Genomic DNA, 13,858 nt, shown 5'->3' with positions numbered 1-13,858 from the left:
ATTGCAAGAATAGGGTACACAAAGAAATTCTTTTTTTTTTATGTCAAACTTTTTTGTGCCTACGTGTGGCACGTTTATTTTTTAGTTGTTATGGTTATTATCAAACGCTGATTTGTACATTAATACGACAGCATATGAAGTTAAATCTGTTAAAAAAATCTGCATTTATACATATTTCGTCGGCATAGAATTTCGTCCCATTTTTTCCTATCCTACTTAACTAGATTGTCTTACAACTTCAGGATGCCATAGTTTATCAGTTATACTACTTCGGGATCCTGGCTGTTTAATCATAACAGAATGAATATGAAAAACATAAACACACGAAATGTGTCCAATCACCTGGAACAGAAACCAGGTGCCTCATTTAAAGTGACGAAAGAATGGATATGGTGAGTATGTCAAAGAGACAAACAGCCCCACCGGAATGAAAAAATGTAAGCTAAAGGTTTTGGTCACACATGGGTCTTTATAATCGAAAAATACTTTTAGGCACCGACCATTTTATTGTTGGAAAAAGGTACAGAAAGAAATTCTAAATTTCATTAAATATATTTTTAATATCTTTGTCAAACTTTTTTGTTGGTAGTTTAGAAAGTTTTATATAAATGTTTCGTGGAAGGTCAAATTACACAAGGTCTTTACATAGAAATAACACCCAATATTGAAAAACAGATTTTCGGCATGACATGGGTTGTGTCCTAATTGTATGACTTGTGATGTACCGTGGTTCTCAACCCCGCACAGAAGGAATTGAGATTGATATTACGAACAATGATGACATAACGTTTGGTAAGTTTAAATTAGTGTGGGCTGGTATGTCAATAGTTTGCTGCAGTCCTTTGTGTGTGCATTTGTGTAACGTATTATGTTTTAACAAAGGACTCCGACCTTTTTGAACTGATTTTATGTGTGATTAATTGTGTATTTTTTTTCACAGTGACAAGATTTAAAAGGGGGAGGGTTGTGATCACGCCACAATACTATACCTGCCTCATTTTAGACCTATCCCAAGTCAGGAATTTCTGGCTTCTGCAAGTTTGTTAACACGTTCAGTTTACTTTTATGTTGCTGGAGCACAAAGGGGCAATTTTTTTCGCTGTACCTGTGTACATATGTAATGTTATTTTGGAGCCATCTACAGCCAGTGCTGTGGTATGATGGTTTCCCAAAGGTGGCGTTCAGCTGACATTTTTTTTATCCCGGTGGAGTTATCATCTGATTGATATATTCACCATATCCAATCTCGTTATACATGTCATTCCATTGGTTTACTATGGTGATAATGATGTGTACGTTTTATGTGTTGTCTGTTGTTATTAAATAATATTCCACATAAAATTCAGATACTGTCAATGGTCAAGTGAATCATGGTAAAGAAAAATCCACCAAAGAAATGATGCTTTTTCAGTCTACATATGCTATACTTTCACACAACAATCTTTTCTGCATTCAGATGACCACTTGTCAGAAAATCATACATTCATTTCCCACTAAACTCAATCAAATGAAGCTAAATCAAGAACGATAACTCTTCCGAAGTGCAAATTTCATATACAATCTAGGTCATTTTTATCTCATAAGCGCAACAAACTAATGCAAAACTAAGGCCAGTTAAATGATCAGTAACTGTTTCTGAACAAGAAATAAGACAATTCGATGGGTTTTTAATATTCATGAATCACCTTCTATCTGATTTGTAGAAAGACAGATACTTACGTTTTCTTTATTTTTAAGAGTATTCTTTTGTTATTAAGTTTTCTTTAATATTCACATTATCTGTATGATCAAAGGTAAGCTCAATTAAACATCAATGCTATATCTTGTCCAATCCTCTATAAAACTAATTGCTGATGAAAAGCAAACAAAAGAAAGTGAGAAGTCCATGCTAAAAGACTTCGGTCTTAGTTGCTTTTGACATTTGATTTAAACAATGGCATTTTATTTTCATAAGCATTTTTTGTGGTTTTCTGGCAGTAGTGTTTTGACATTTTCAGACCTTTGTGATTATATTTTTGTCTCCATTCAATTTCCCCAGTTTAAAATGTCAGAGTTCAACAATACAAGAATTTAAGTTCCATGAGGTAAAATATCAATCAACTCTGTAGTTAATGCATCAGATGTATTTTCATAGATATTTTTATCATACATATCTACTTTCTTTTTTTTATGTCCAAGCTTATAACTTTCTAGATGAAACATTAAGATAATTTAACATGTAACTTTTTATTGACTGACTTTATATTTATCTTCCTAGAATTTTACTTAGATCAAACTTCTGAACATTTATATCTAATTTCAACAAATATTTGGATATTATAAATATCTGAATACATGACTATTTACATAATATCACAATAGGGGGTTTCTTGTATGGAACCTACAAACAATTCATACATGTACAATGCTAGATACAAGGAATAGGTCAATTTCTCATAAATTTCATGTGTTGTTGAAGTTTACAAGTCATTCTTAAAGTATAAATTTTGTAGCTGAAACTAGAAATTTTATACAAGTTCCCCAAAGATGCCATTCCAAATGACACACTACCATTTAATTCTAGTGAAACATTTTCAAAAAGCCGTTTTTGATTTTATACATTGTTATAGATAACACTCTGTTAATACCAAATACTGAAGACAAACATTACATGTATGATATGTACTCTTGTACATGTACAATTTGTTTGTTGTGTCATAGCATTAAAAAAATTACATAAGCTATAAATATACATTACAATTCTGCCTGAACAACATATAAGACAAATCACATGATACAAGCTGTCATGGCAACAATAAACAATTCTGACCAATCAAATGCAACAGTCTATAATCAAATTAGATTTCATCATTTTCAACCAATCAAATCAGAGATATATGTTTTGGAACTTGATAGAGTTAATGGTCACATGATTTACACCGAAAATGCATGAACAATGCATGAACGTGAATACCCTAGTCTAAAAAAATATATATAGATATACAAAATATGCAATTATTGCATATAAATGAAAATAGAATATCTAAGATGTTGATATAAAAGTGATGACCACTTTATGAAGAGTTTATATTTCTACAATGAAAAACAGAAAACTAAAAATTCATAAAAAAATCATATTGAAAAAATATTGCAAGTGTATCATCTAAATCTCAATAAACTAGAGCAGAAGTACTTAAGTAAAAAACATATATAACTCAATAAAAAGCTTCATAAAGCACAGCATGATATGACCTCGGTGGTGGAACCCTGAACAGTTGAGGCAAGTGTGGACACAATATTAGTTTGTTGACACACTTGAGCATAGGGACTTGCAATTCATTATGGATAAGACAACTGGTTTGGACACAATATAGCATACAACTTTCAAAATCAGACCTTCATAACTGGAAAAGCTTAAAGATATGTCAAATCACACTGATAAATAAAGGCATGGATTTTCATAAAGATTCCTATATATTCAAAATTGGACCAAACTTCAAAAGTTGGTATTTTGGGGTATGGCTACTTTGACCCTTGTGACTCAAAAACCTTAAGACGAATCTAAAATCTGATTGATAAACACAGGCACAGATTTTCATGAGGTATCAAATTAAAAAAAAATTAAAAAATGACCAATGATAAATGATTGTCAAGTTTATGTCTTGACAACAAGAAAATGCATGTTTCTGGCTTCCAATTTGGCCTCTAATTTCAAAAGTTTAAGTCTTTACCCCAAAAATCAATCCAAGTCTGACCATCGTGGTATAGAATATTATGGAACAATATCATAGACATTCCTAAGCTTTTACTGGAGTTATACAGTGGAATTCTATTAAATGCTTGTTTTAGGCCCATTTTGGCTCTCAATCCTAAAATGGTTAGGCTATACAGTACCTGAACCTATCCGTGCAACAAATGTTGCGATCGGCCATCAATCACCAATCAGTTTCTGGTTAGTCATCAATTCCTCAATCCGATCCATTTAACTGGTAATCGCATCACATGACCAGGAAGCCGTCAATGTATCTTACAATATTTGTTGTTTTCTTTGTCAATTTTACACATATTTACATAATGTTATATATCAATTTGTACCTTTTTTACATTTCTTTTATTTAATACTGATCTTACGTCATTTTATATAACAAAACTGCAATCAGATCGGTCACCAGTCATAAATCCATCAGCGATCAATCAGTCAATGGTCATCATTCCATCAAATTGTTGCGCTGATCGCTTCAAGGACTGTATCCCTAAATTGTATACCAACCTTCCTTTTGTGGAATGTAACCATGCTATAAAATTTCATAAATATCAACCAATTTATACACAAGTAATGGCTTGAATACTAAGGACTATGACACACATGACATCAACAGCGTCATACCAATATAAGACCACAAATTTTTTGCTCTCATTTAAAAATTAATAAATTACATTTTTTCAGATAATATCTGGATTGATAGAAAAAAAATATACAAGTTAAAATTTATTCCATGTGAATATGAGGGCAAAAAAAATTTCAAACAAATGTTTAAATAAGGCAGAAATATTTTACATACTAATCATTTGATCAAAATAATTCAAAATCAGATCTAGAATAATTATTGTACAAACAGTTAAAAAAAAAACAGCCAGAATTGTCTTAAGCCTCAGATCTGTAATATAAAAAAATACCTGAGAAGTGAGATAAAGCATGTTATAACAGAATAGTCCCTTTTTACAGGAGAAAAAATCAAATTAACATGAAAAGCAAGAACAAGAAAATCATTAACAAGATATAAAATTGTGTAACATCCACTTGGACACAGACATCACTCATGTATGACCAAGATATGCCAAATTATACAGTCTTCATGTATAATGGATATTCAACATCACATAATTATTTTCAGTGATGAATCTATTGGGTATTCCAGGGATTGGTTTATCTCCCCTGTTTTTGAATCATAGTTTTGTTTATAATTACCATGGAAAAAATGCCAAAAAAAAACTTAACTGGAAAATCTTCTTAAAAAATTTCAGGGTCGACACCTGATATGTTACGCCATTTTAATCAGGAAAGATATTTCTTGCCATTTAATCATTTCGAATGGACAAATCATTTCAGATAGGAATTTCTGTGCCAACAAAAAAATAATATGTGGAAGTTACGGAAAAGTGACATAAAATCAGATATTGTTGTCAAATACAATGCCAGAGATGAAACACCAACTCATCACCTTTAGCACTTTTACAAATTGAATTATATACAGTGAAATCTGTCTAAACTGAACTTTTGATCTTTAAAATTTGTTCAGTTAAGACAGTTGTTCCACGAAATCAGTGATATGTTTGCAACATATTCAATTTTTCCAAAGCCTATCAAGCTTTCATTTGAAATAAAATGAAATTATTCCAAGTTACATTGATGCTTAGATGAGATTAATGTAAAATGCTTTACACAAACATTCCAATGATTTGTAATAATTATGTCCCATACCCTAGGTCTACCTCCTTAAACTGATGTATAGGGACTTCTCAAAAATGACTGGAATAAACAGTTTTTTTACATTACTTAGGGTTCTTATTAGACTGATTTCACTGTAAAACACAAATGTACAATATATTTACAATGATATGTACAAAACATACATTTGGAGATAATTGAGTATTTCAGCAGTTCAGGTATAATGGCTGACAAGTGGAACTGATGATGTCACTGGTGGGTAGCCTTGACCTTCAGCCCTGCTCAAAATATAAGTAAAGATTTTTTTTCTGAGGTCCTGCCTATACACTATGAAAGTATATAAATCACCTCTTACAAATAATGTTTTTTCCAGAACTTGGGTAATTTCTAGAGATTTATGGAACCTAAAAAAAAATGTTTTTCCAAAACGGGTAATTTCTAGAGATTTATGGAACCTACAAAAAAATGTTTTTTCCAAAACTTGGGTAATTTGTAGAGATTTATGGAACCTAAAAAAAATGTTTTTCTAAAACTTGGGTAATTTCTAGAGGTTTATCATGTGACCAGGACCCTAAAAAAGCAAATTTGATGAATTAATAATATTTTAGAGATCATTTTTATGTCTTCTTGTTTATGAATATCTTTAAATGTTTCCAAAATAAAACTTCTGTTTCAAGGTTCAACGAAAGGGAGATAACAAAATTTATAGTTTTCCACAGTATTCATTCAATATATTTAGTCAAGGCTACCAAACAGTAAAACAATTTACCTTCAACTTTATCTATGCAATTATAAAATGAAAATACAACAAGAATGTCATGAGCAGAAAGATTTATTGAAGAGGTAACTTCCGTCATTTAAAAAATGAAAAGTAAGGATAATGAAAACATCTACTAAATTTCTTTTCTAATTCATTTATGCACTCGTTGACTGGATATTGTTCACAGATATGACTTTAAAAACCAAAATAAAAATGGAATTCAATTCTCCATTAAAAAAATGAATCTAATGGTTTAAGATTTTCAACTTCACAACCAAACAAGAAATTAAAAAATCAGTTTTCCTTTGTCTCATCAATTTCCAGCAGAATGTCTTAAAGTATGCATTGGTAAAGGAGGGCACAAATTTTAGAGAGCAATCAAAAAATTGACTTAAGGGACATAACTCATGAAATCATGGATATGTTTGTATTATTTTCAATTTCACCTAAGTCTCTCGAGCTTTTGTTTGAAGCACAATAAAATGAATCCAAGCTAATTAGATGCTTACATAAGATTGATGTAAAATACTGAATACAAACGTTCCTATGATTTTTAAGAGTTGTGTCCCTTACCCTAGGTCTACCTCTTTAAAGTACCTGTAAATAAGAAGGGAGGATACAAATTTATCGAACTTGCTCTATAAATCTATTTCATTTTTAAAAGTGCATTGTATCCTCCACTTGACTACGTTAGCAGAGAAACACCAAATATAAGTTTTCAATTCCAAGATGGCAAACTGGCCTAAAAATATATTTATATACATGTATATCCTAAATAATATTTATACTTAATTTATAATTCTTCTCTTCATCTTTCAATTATAATTCTAATAAATTACACCTCTATATACATACAAAAAAAATGGAATCTTGACAATACACAAACCATGTTGTCATAGTAACAATACAACTAACAACCACAAGACTAAATTAGGTGCTGTTTAACAAGTTAATGGAATATGAGTATAGCACCAAAATTTCAGCAAAAAAGAATCTGTTTTCAATAAATTAAATTATCTTTACTAATAATTTGAGAGTGCCATCCTTCATTTCTCAGCATCTACTGATAATTCTGGGTCAAATATTTTGTAGGTCAAAAAGGTCCTCAATCTGAGCAGTTGCTATTTTCATTTACTAATTATAAGTCTTACATCCAATCACATTTCAACTATTTCTAACCAGTTATCTACTCTTTGGTTCTAAATAATCACTTCCTTTAAAATGATTAAATTGACAGTAGCAAAAAGAAACTAAGTACAAAACTTTCTGGCAAAAGTAATCTACACCTTATAAATTTCAGATGCAGATGAGAAGGGTTATCTCCCATATAACAAAGGTAGATGTCGGCTCGTTGAAAGGCTATTGATGCTTGCATGAGACTAGCATGACTCTAACAAGCACAATAGAGCCATCCTTTTATATGAACGCATAAAAACAAAGATGTTGAGCATTTGAGTTCAGTGGCATTGAGGATTTAAAGTTTTTTACTATGTTACATGTTAATTCAAATGATTAATTTTCCGATGATTTGTTGTGGGTTGGTGTACTTGGTATGCTAGGAGAGCTATTAGCCGAGTGAGGAGATTCCACTTCTTCTTTAATAGGCTCCATTTCACCATCCTACAACAAAATGCATAAATTATAAATGACAATTTGATAATCAGATAATGAGATTTACATCTGAGTGTTAGAGGTTAACCAACAAAGCTGAAAATGCAAATTGAGGTAAATAAAAAATTCGGAAAACATATTTATTATTTTTTGGACATAAGAAAAATGCTTGTTTCTGGCCCAACTTTTTCACCACTTATTTCTAATATATTCAAGTCACACATCTCAAAATCAAAACAAGTCTAACTATCTTGGTATAGAAAATTGAGGACGATCAACGAACTCATACTCAAGTCATGGCACGAAAACTAATTATCCAGGTACAACGATGACATGGATGACAAAGCCAGTGCCATACCATTTTACGATCTTAACTATTTTTGCAATCATATAAAAAGTATTGGAAACAATATGAATAAACATGACTAGATACTTGGTTTACACAGAATCAAACTTTTTCCAGGGTTCAGCTACGACAGGTTTCACAGTAATGTAAATTACTTCTAATTCATTTCACCTGTTTTTCTTCAATAATTTCTGACTCTTGTAACTCCTCTTCTTTTATCCTTGCCTTCCAGAACTCATAATTTTCTTTCAAGTTCTTTGTCAACATACAGTTCACTTTCCTCGGTTTCCTCTTTATCTTTGGAAGATTTATAGCTTCTGCAAAAAAAATTAAATAGTACATACAATCATATACTAAAAACCCTGCGAGAGAGAGAGAGAGAGAGAGAATGAATGTCATACAATTAACCTCCAATACTTGGGTTGCAGGGGATATAATTGTTACAGCCAATAACACATGTGTTCCAAGAATACCAAGTTTCATTACTCTCTCTTCAGGAAAAGAAGAATGTATATAGTGATCATGCTATACTTCCATTTATTATTTCTTTTTCCCAAGTTCTGATCTTTAACTACTCTGATATTGCTTTATTCTTTATCACATACTGTCATTGTGCACCTCCTATTTTGTTTTTCTATCAGGAATGATGTTTGGGGTTTTCTAATGCAAAATATGGACTTCATAGAATTTGATAGAACTTTTACACATAATGTATCACATGATGCCATTGTGCACCTTCTATTTTGTTTTTCTATCTGAATGACTTTTGGGGTTTCCTGATGCTAACATGGACTTTGTCATCAGTTAACATTGGGGTGGTCTCTCATCTGCAACTTCTCTAAAACCACTGAATAGAATTTATGAAACTTTTACTCATCATTTATTGACTGATGCCATTGTGACCCTCCTATTTTGTGTTTCCATCTGAATGTCTATCTGGGTGTCTTATAAGGTTAATGTAGATGAAGTATCATAATAAATATTTCTTATCATATTTGATTTCAAACAATAATAATTGACATATTAGTACTTCCATAATATTTGCTTAATTTATTGTAATCAACATGTATTTGTTCTGTACATAACATCTTAAAATTTCCCTCCCTATATTCAAAATTTTATTTATTTATTTATTTTTTTTTTTTTTTAAATTTGAATTTAGTCTTAATTCATATATCACCATTGATATTTGTCTGCACAGGGTAGAAAAAAAAAGAAATACTGTGAGCAATACTGGAACCCCAATTCAAATGCTCAACACATAAGTTGAATTATCTCCCTTTAAAGTTGTGTTCCTTTATGCTTACCTACACGTGGTGCTCTCGATTTCTTATAAATTTCATGAAAAACCTTGGAATGGTTTATAAAGAGTTGGGCTTACAAGAAATGTCAGATGAACGAACGGACGGACAGACAGACAGGGTGATTCCTATACAAACATCCGTCATTAACATATCAAAAAAAATACCTGTCTCTTGATCAGTTTCATCTTCAGTATCCTTACATGTGCTGTCATCCTTCTCTGTGTCAGAAGGGCAGGATCCTAAAAAGAAAGAAAGACCATTAATGGATCATTAAATGACACTCCACCATGTAATGGTGAAAAATGGTGGAAGGCAAAATAATCACAACAGGAAAAATACATTCTGAGTTTGATTGACAATTCAACTTTACCTGTATTATAATGGTACTTAACAACTATGCAAAGTTTTAAAAGAATTCATAAATCCGTTCTCAAGTTATCATCTGGAAACCATCTGGGGACAACCAGACAGACAAACAACATTTTGGAGGGTATCAAACAATACCTTGACACTTTGTGTTCTAAGGTATAAAAAAAAAGAAAATCTAAGAAATTAAGTCATCCTAAAATATTACAATGAAGTATTTCCTTAATATTCTGGAATTTTCCATAGGTTGTCAATATGTAAACCCATGATTGATTTATGAAATGAACATACCACTTTTTTTTTTTATTTTTACTGAAGTCTTGGTTACAGTCTGAAAGGTGGAAACTAAAGTATGGAGAAAAAGTAAACCTCAGGTTTTGAAGACAATTACAAACTTGATGCTCCGTACAAGAAATTCTGTACTAATAAATACTAATAAGGTAGAGTCTAGTTATCATGATCTATTATAATGTCTTACGGAAAAAAGGGAGATAATCAACTTACCCTCTCCCTCACTGTCAGGCTCATCTACCCACAACCCTGGCAACAGACCCGCTGTTACTAAGGCATTACACAATGGTGCCACCAAGTTGTTGATAAACCTCTCTTGTAACTTGGCAAGTTGTGGACTCTTTCTGTCCATATAAGGAGAGATAGGCATTCCCAGTTTGGCTTCTTCATCTCCCTGAGAATGAATGAAAAATGAAACAATTAAAATCTGTTTTTTGCCTACAAAAATAGTATGTTTACCTGCATTCCAAAGTTCAAAGGTAAAAAAACTCCGATAAAATTCAGTAGATAATAAATTCCTGGAATAAAACAAAGAATGACTGACCAATTGACCTAAATAGTCCACTTGTACAAGTCTTACATACTGAGCTGGATTTTCATTATGCAAGCTGACAGAAGCAACAGCACAAGGTATGCCACCCCACTCAGACACATTATGCAGACTACAGGTTGTCACTCTATCCTCTAAAGTAAATACCACATGATTGGATCGTCTGAATATAGCTGAAATATTGCTGCTCGGACGTTAAACCCCAACAATCAATCAATCAATCAATCAACCACACAATTGGTGGAGAAGCAGCAACTACCAATTTTCAAGTCATCATGTGATTTTGATCGGGATCAGACTCACGATCACCTTCAATGAAGGCAAGTATACAACCATGAGAGTCTAGTATGAATACTATTTACTAAAACCTGTGACGAACTTAGAATGAAAGAATTTCTTTAGGTCAAATAAGATTTCAATGAATTTTTAAATAACCACACTTTTATAGGAACAAATCTTACATTCAATTCTATTACCTGTTCATAAAACTCTTCAGCTATCCTGGTTGTCCAATCTCTATGAAGTTTCCAGGTTTTAGCTGGACCATTTATGTCAGCTATTTTTATAACCATTTCCATGACTAGTAAGCGATCAGTTTCAACAGTCCAATCAATGCCAGGTGCTTCTTCATCATTAGCCTGTAAGACAAATTCTGTCATTCTATTTCATAACAAAATGTGAGCTAAATTTTAGAAAAATAAATGAAAAATGTAAATATGAAAATTAAAGAGATTGTAAAAAAGGAGTTTCTGATAGATTATTGGATAATTTTGATAATGAGCAGGTACATGTCACAGCCATGGTAAGTTTAGTCATTAGCAAATGCCTAGCATTACTTTACTTATGAAACACAAGCTTATTTAAGTATCATATGGCAAATTACTTTGGCAGGTGATAAAATTTGGCAACTTGAGGCAAAAAAGAATGCAAAAAATTTTGAAGGGTACTAAGTAGGACATTCAGTTCTTAAATATAACACTGCCTTAGAACCAGGCAAAAGTTTATCATTAGTGATTCATTCATTTCTTAATCCCAAATATTTTTGATTGGAAATTCCTTCAGTAGACCTCACAAAAACTGTATTAAAAAATATAAGTGCAAATAAAAGTTGCCCACTGGAGATATTCTATAACATTTAGAATTTGGTTACATACAACTAACATTAAAGTATAGGAAAAATTCCCAACATGATTTCTACACTATAACCAGTATAAAAATATTTCACAATATGTATCAGTTCTGAGGAAATGAACATAGGAAGAGTTGTTTTTAGGGCATATCATAAACAAATGTATTTGAACAATTTCATTGATTATCTTAAGATAGGATAAAATCACCCCTGCCTGGCATTTAAAAAAGAAAACAAGGATGAATCACCCCCTACCTGATACTTAAAAAAGAAACCATACTTAAGACAAAGGTAAATAATTGGCAGTATTTACAATGGTGTTTTTGAAACACAACTGAAATATACCCAAATTAGCATCCCACAAAAATAATCAGATAGACAGAATTATATACAAACAGCAGGGGAAGAATAAAAAAAAATTATCCATCTGATTAAGTGGACAAAGGAACATGCTTTGCCGAAACTGAGCTGGCCCTCAGTGGAGTTAGCCTTTATGAAAATGTGAACAGAAGTAATATCTGAAATATTGTGGCCCAGCAGTCAAGCTGTAGTAAACAGGGATGATTTCACAAGGTCAGCAGAGTGGAAATTGGTAAAATTGATATGTAATATACAGTAAAAAACAAATAGTAGATTTAAAATAGTGGAATTCTGATAAAGAAGCATAATAAAATCATTCCATGTGTTAAGCTGTTTTACTTTGAACAGCTCATCATAAAATATACTAGCCGAGGGCCACTAGGAAAGTGCTAATTTCCACCTCTGCAAGCAGAAGGAACATTTCCATATCTCTAAACTCTGATACATATATAAGGATATCAGAAGCAAGGATTAACACCTCCAGTATATAAAAGGAAGAATTCTAAATAGGACACAATTAAATATAACGAAGCATACAAATGCCCATTTACTCTCTAAATATTAGAACACTTGCATATTAAAATAATTAATGAAATACTGTAAAATCATTATAATTCATGGGTATCAATTTTTATAGATGTCAGACAAATTGTTGGTTTGTGCATTCTTGTATTCATGGATTGACATTAACCGCCTTACCAATAATCAGAAAATATGTATTTCATCAGGAATTTAATTTCGCAGTTTGAGTAAGCCAAGAAATCCATGAAAATTGGTGCCCCACAAATATAAGTACTTTTACAGTAGCTAGTTTCCATGGTTGTGTAATCACACCAAAATTATCATGTAAACGAAACTTCCAATCACAGTCGGACTACACTTAAGTAGCACTCCAGCTAAGAATCATGCAAAATGTGATTCATGGGTAAAAAGCCTACATATTTTTATATTTGATATTTTGTTTGAAATGTCATAGTAAACAGAAATTAATATGTGGTTTTTCATATAACCTGTGCTCTTAGGAGTTAAAAATTATAGTTTAGATTTTAATGAATAATTACACATTTCATAGTACATGTATAGACCCATAAAACAACTTCATTACAAAAACAAAAATATGTAGCCTTTTTTGGGGTGTATCACATTTTATAGATTTTGCATGATTCTTACAAAGACAGCTACTTAACAGACTAAATAATCTCCAACTTCATCTGGCAAGACACAAAAATAAGAGCCCAATCTGGGTAGTCACTTTTAATCGGCTACATAATTTACATGTGTGAACAGATCATAGCTGTTTGACACATCACAATCTGTTCAGACCTGCAAACAGGCAGCTGCAATTCTAAGATATCTCACCTTTGCATTAAATTCTGTCACAATTTCAAAATGTCTCTTCAGATCTGTAGCCAGAATCAGTTCTATGACAAGAAATCGGAATCTTTTAAATTCAGCAGCATCAAGACCAGACAGGAAATTAAAGTTACTTTCACTTAACAGAAGACGCCATGCGGTTGCTGAATGATGGTTCTCTAATACTGACCGATCGTTGTACATAACAGCCTGAAAATAGATATGGGAAATGAAATGAGACCTTGAAAATCAAGAAGATACAGATTGTATGGTTCATGATTGTTTGATTGATTATGGTTTACAATGGCCTTTGGCAGATATTCACGTTTTTCAAGATGAGAATGGTTGACTAATCAAACA

General features: G+C 31.8%; 1 protein-coding gene across 11 annotated transcripts in view; it reads right to left on the bottom strand.

Annotated features, from left to right (window-relative positions):
* Positions 1–2,210: 2,210 nt before the first annotated feature.
* Positions 2,211–13,858, bottom strand: part of LOC148613669 (cGMP-inhibited 3',5'-cyclic phosphodiesterase 3A-like) — a 136,604-nt gene continuing 124,956 nt past the window's right edge. For all 11 annotated transcript variants that reach the window (XM_088587146.1, XM_088587147.1, XM_088587148.1 and 8 more), the window contains 6 exons: positions 13,505–13,708; positions 11,133–11,294; positions 10,320–10,500; positions 9,614–9,688; positions 8,317–8,462; positions 2,211–7,808 (listed from right to left, as the gene is read on the bottom strand). In XM_088587146.1, coding sequence (XP_088443272.1) covers positions 7,701–7,808; positions 8,317–8,462; positions 9,614–9,688; positions 10,320–10,500; positions 11,133–11,294; positions 13,505–13,708 — 876 coding nt within the window. In that variant the 3' untranslated portion in view covers positions 2,211–7,700. The remainder of the gene's footprint in view (positions 7,809–8,316; positions 8,463–9,613; positions 9,689–10,319; positions 10,501–11,132; positions 11,295–13,504; positions 13,709–13,858) is intronic.

Source organism: Perna viridis, chromosome 6 (genome assembly GCF_037379345.1).
Source record: "Perna viridis isolate PV_CMFRI_1.1 ecotype Kerala chromosome 6, ASM3737934v1, whole genome shotgun sequence".
Taxonomy (NCBI): Eukaryota; Metazoa; Mollusca; class Bivalvia; order Mytilida; family Mytilidae; genus Perna; species Perna viridis.
The sequence above is the reverse complement of the archived record's forward strand: the minus strand, read 5'-3'. Positions and strand labels throughout refer to the sequence as shown.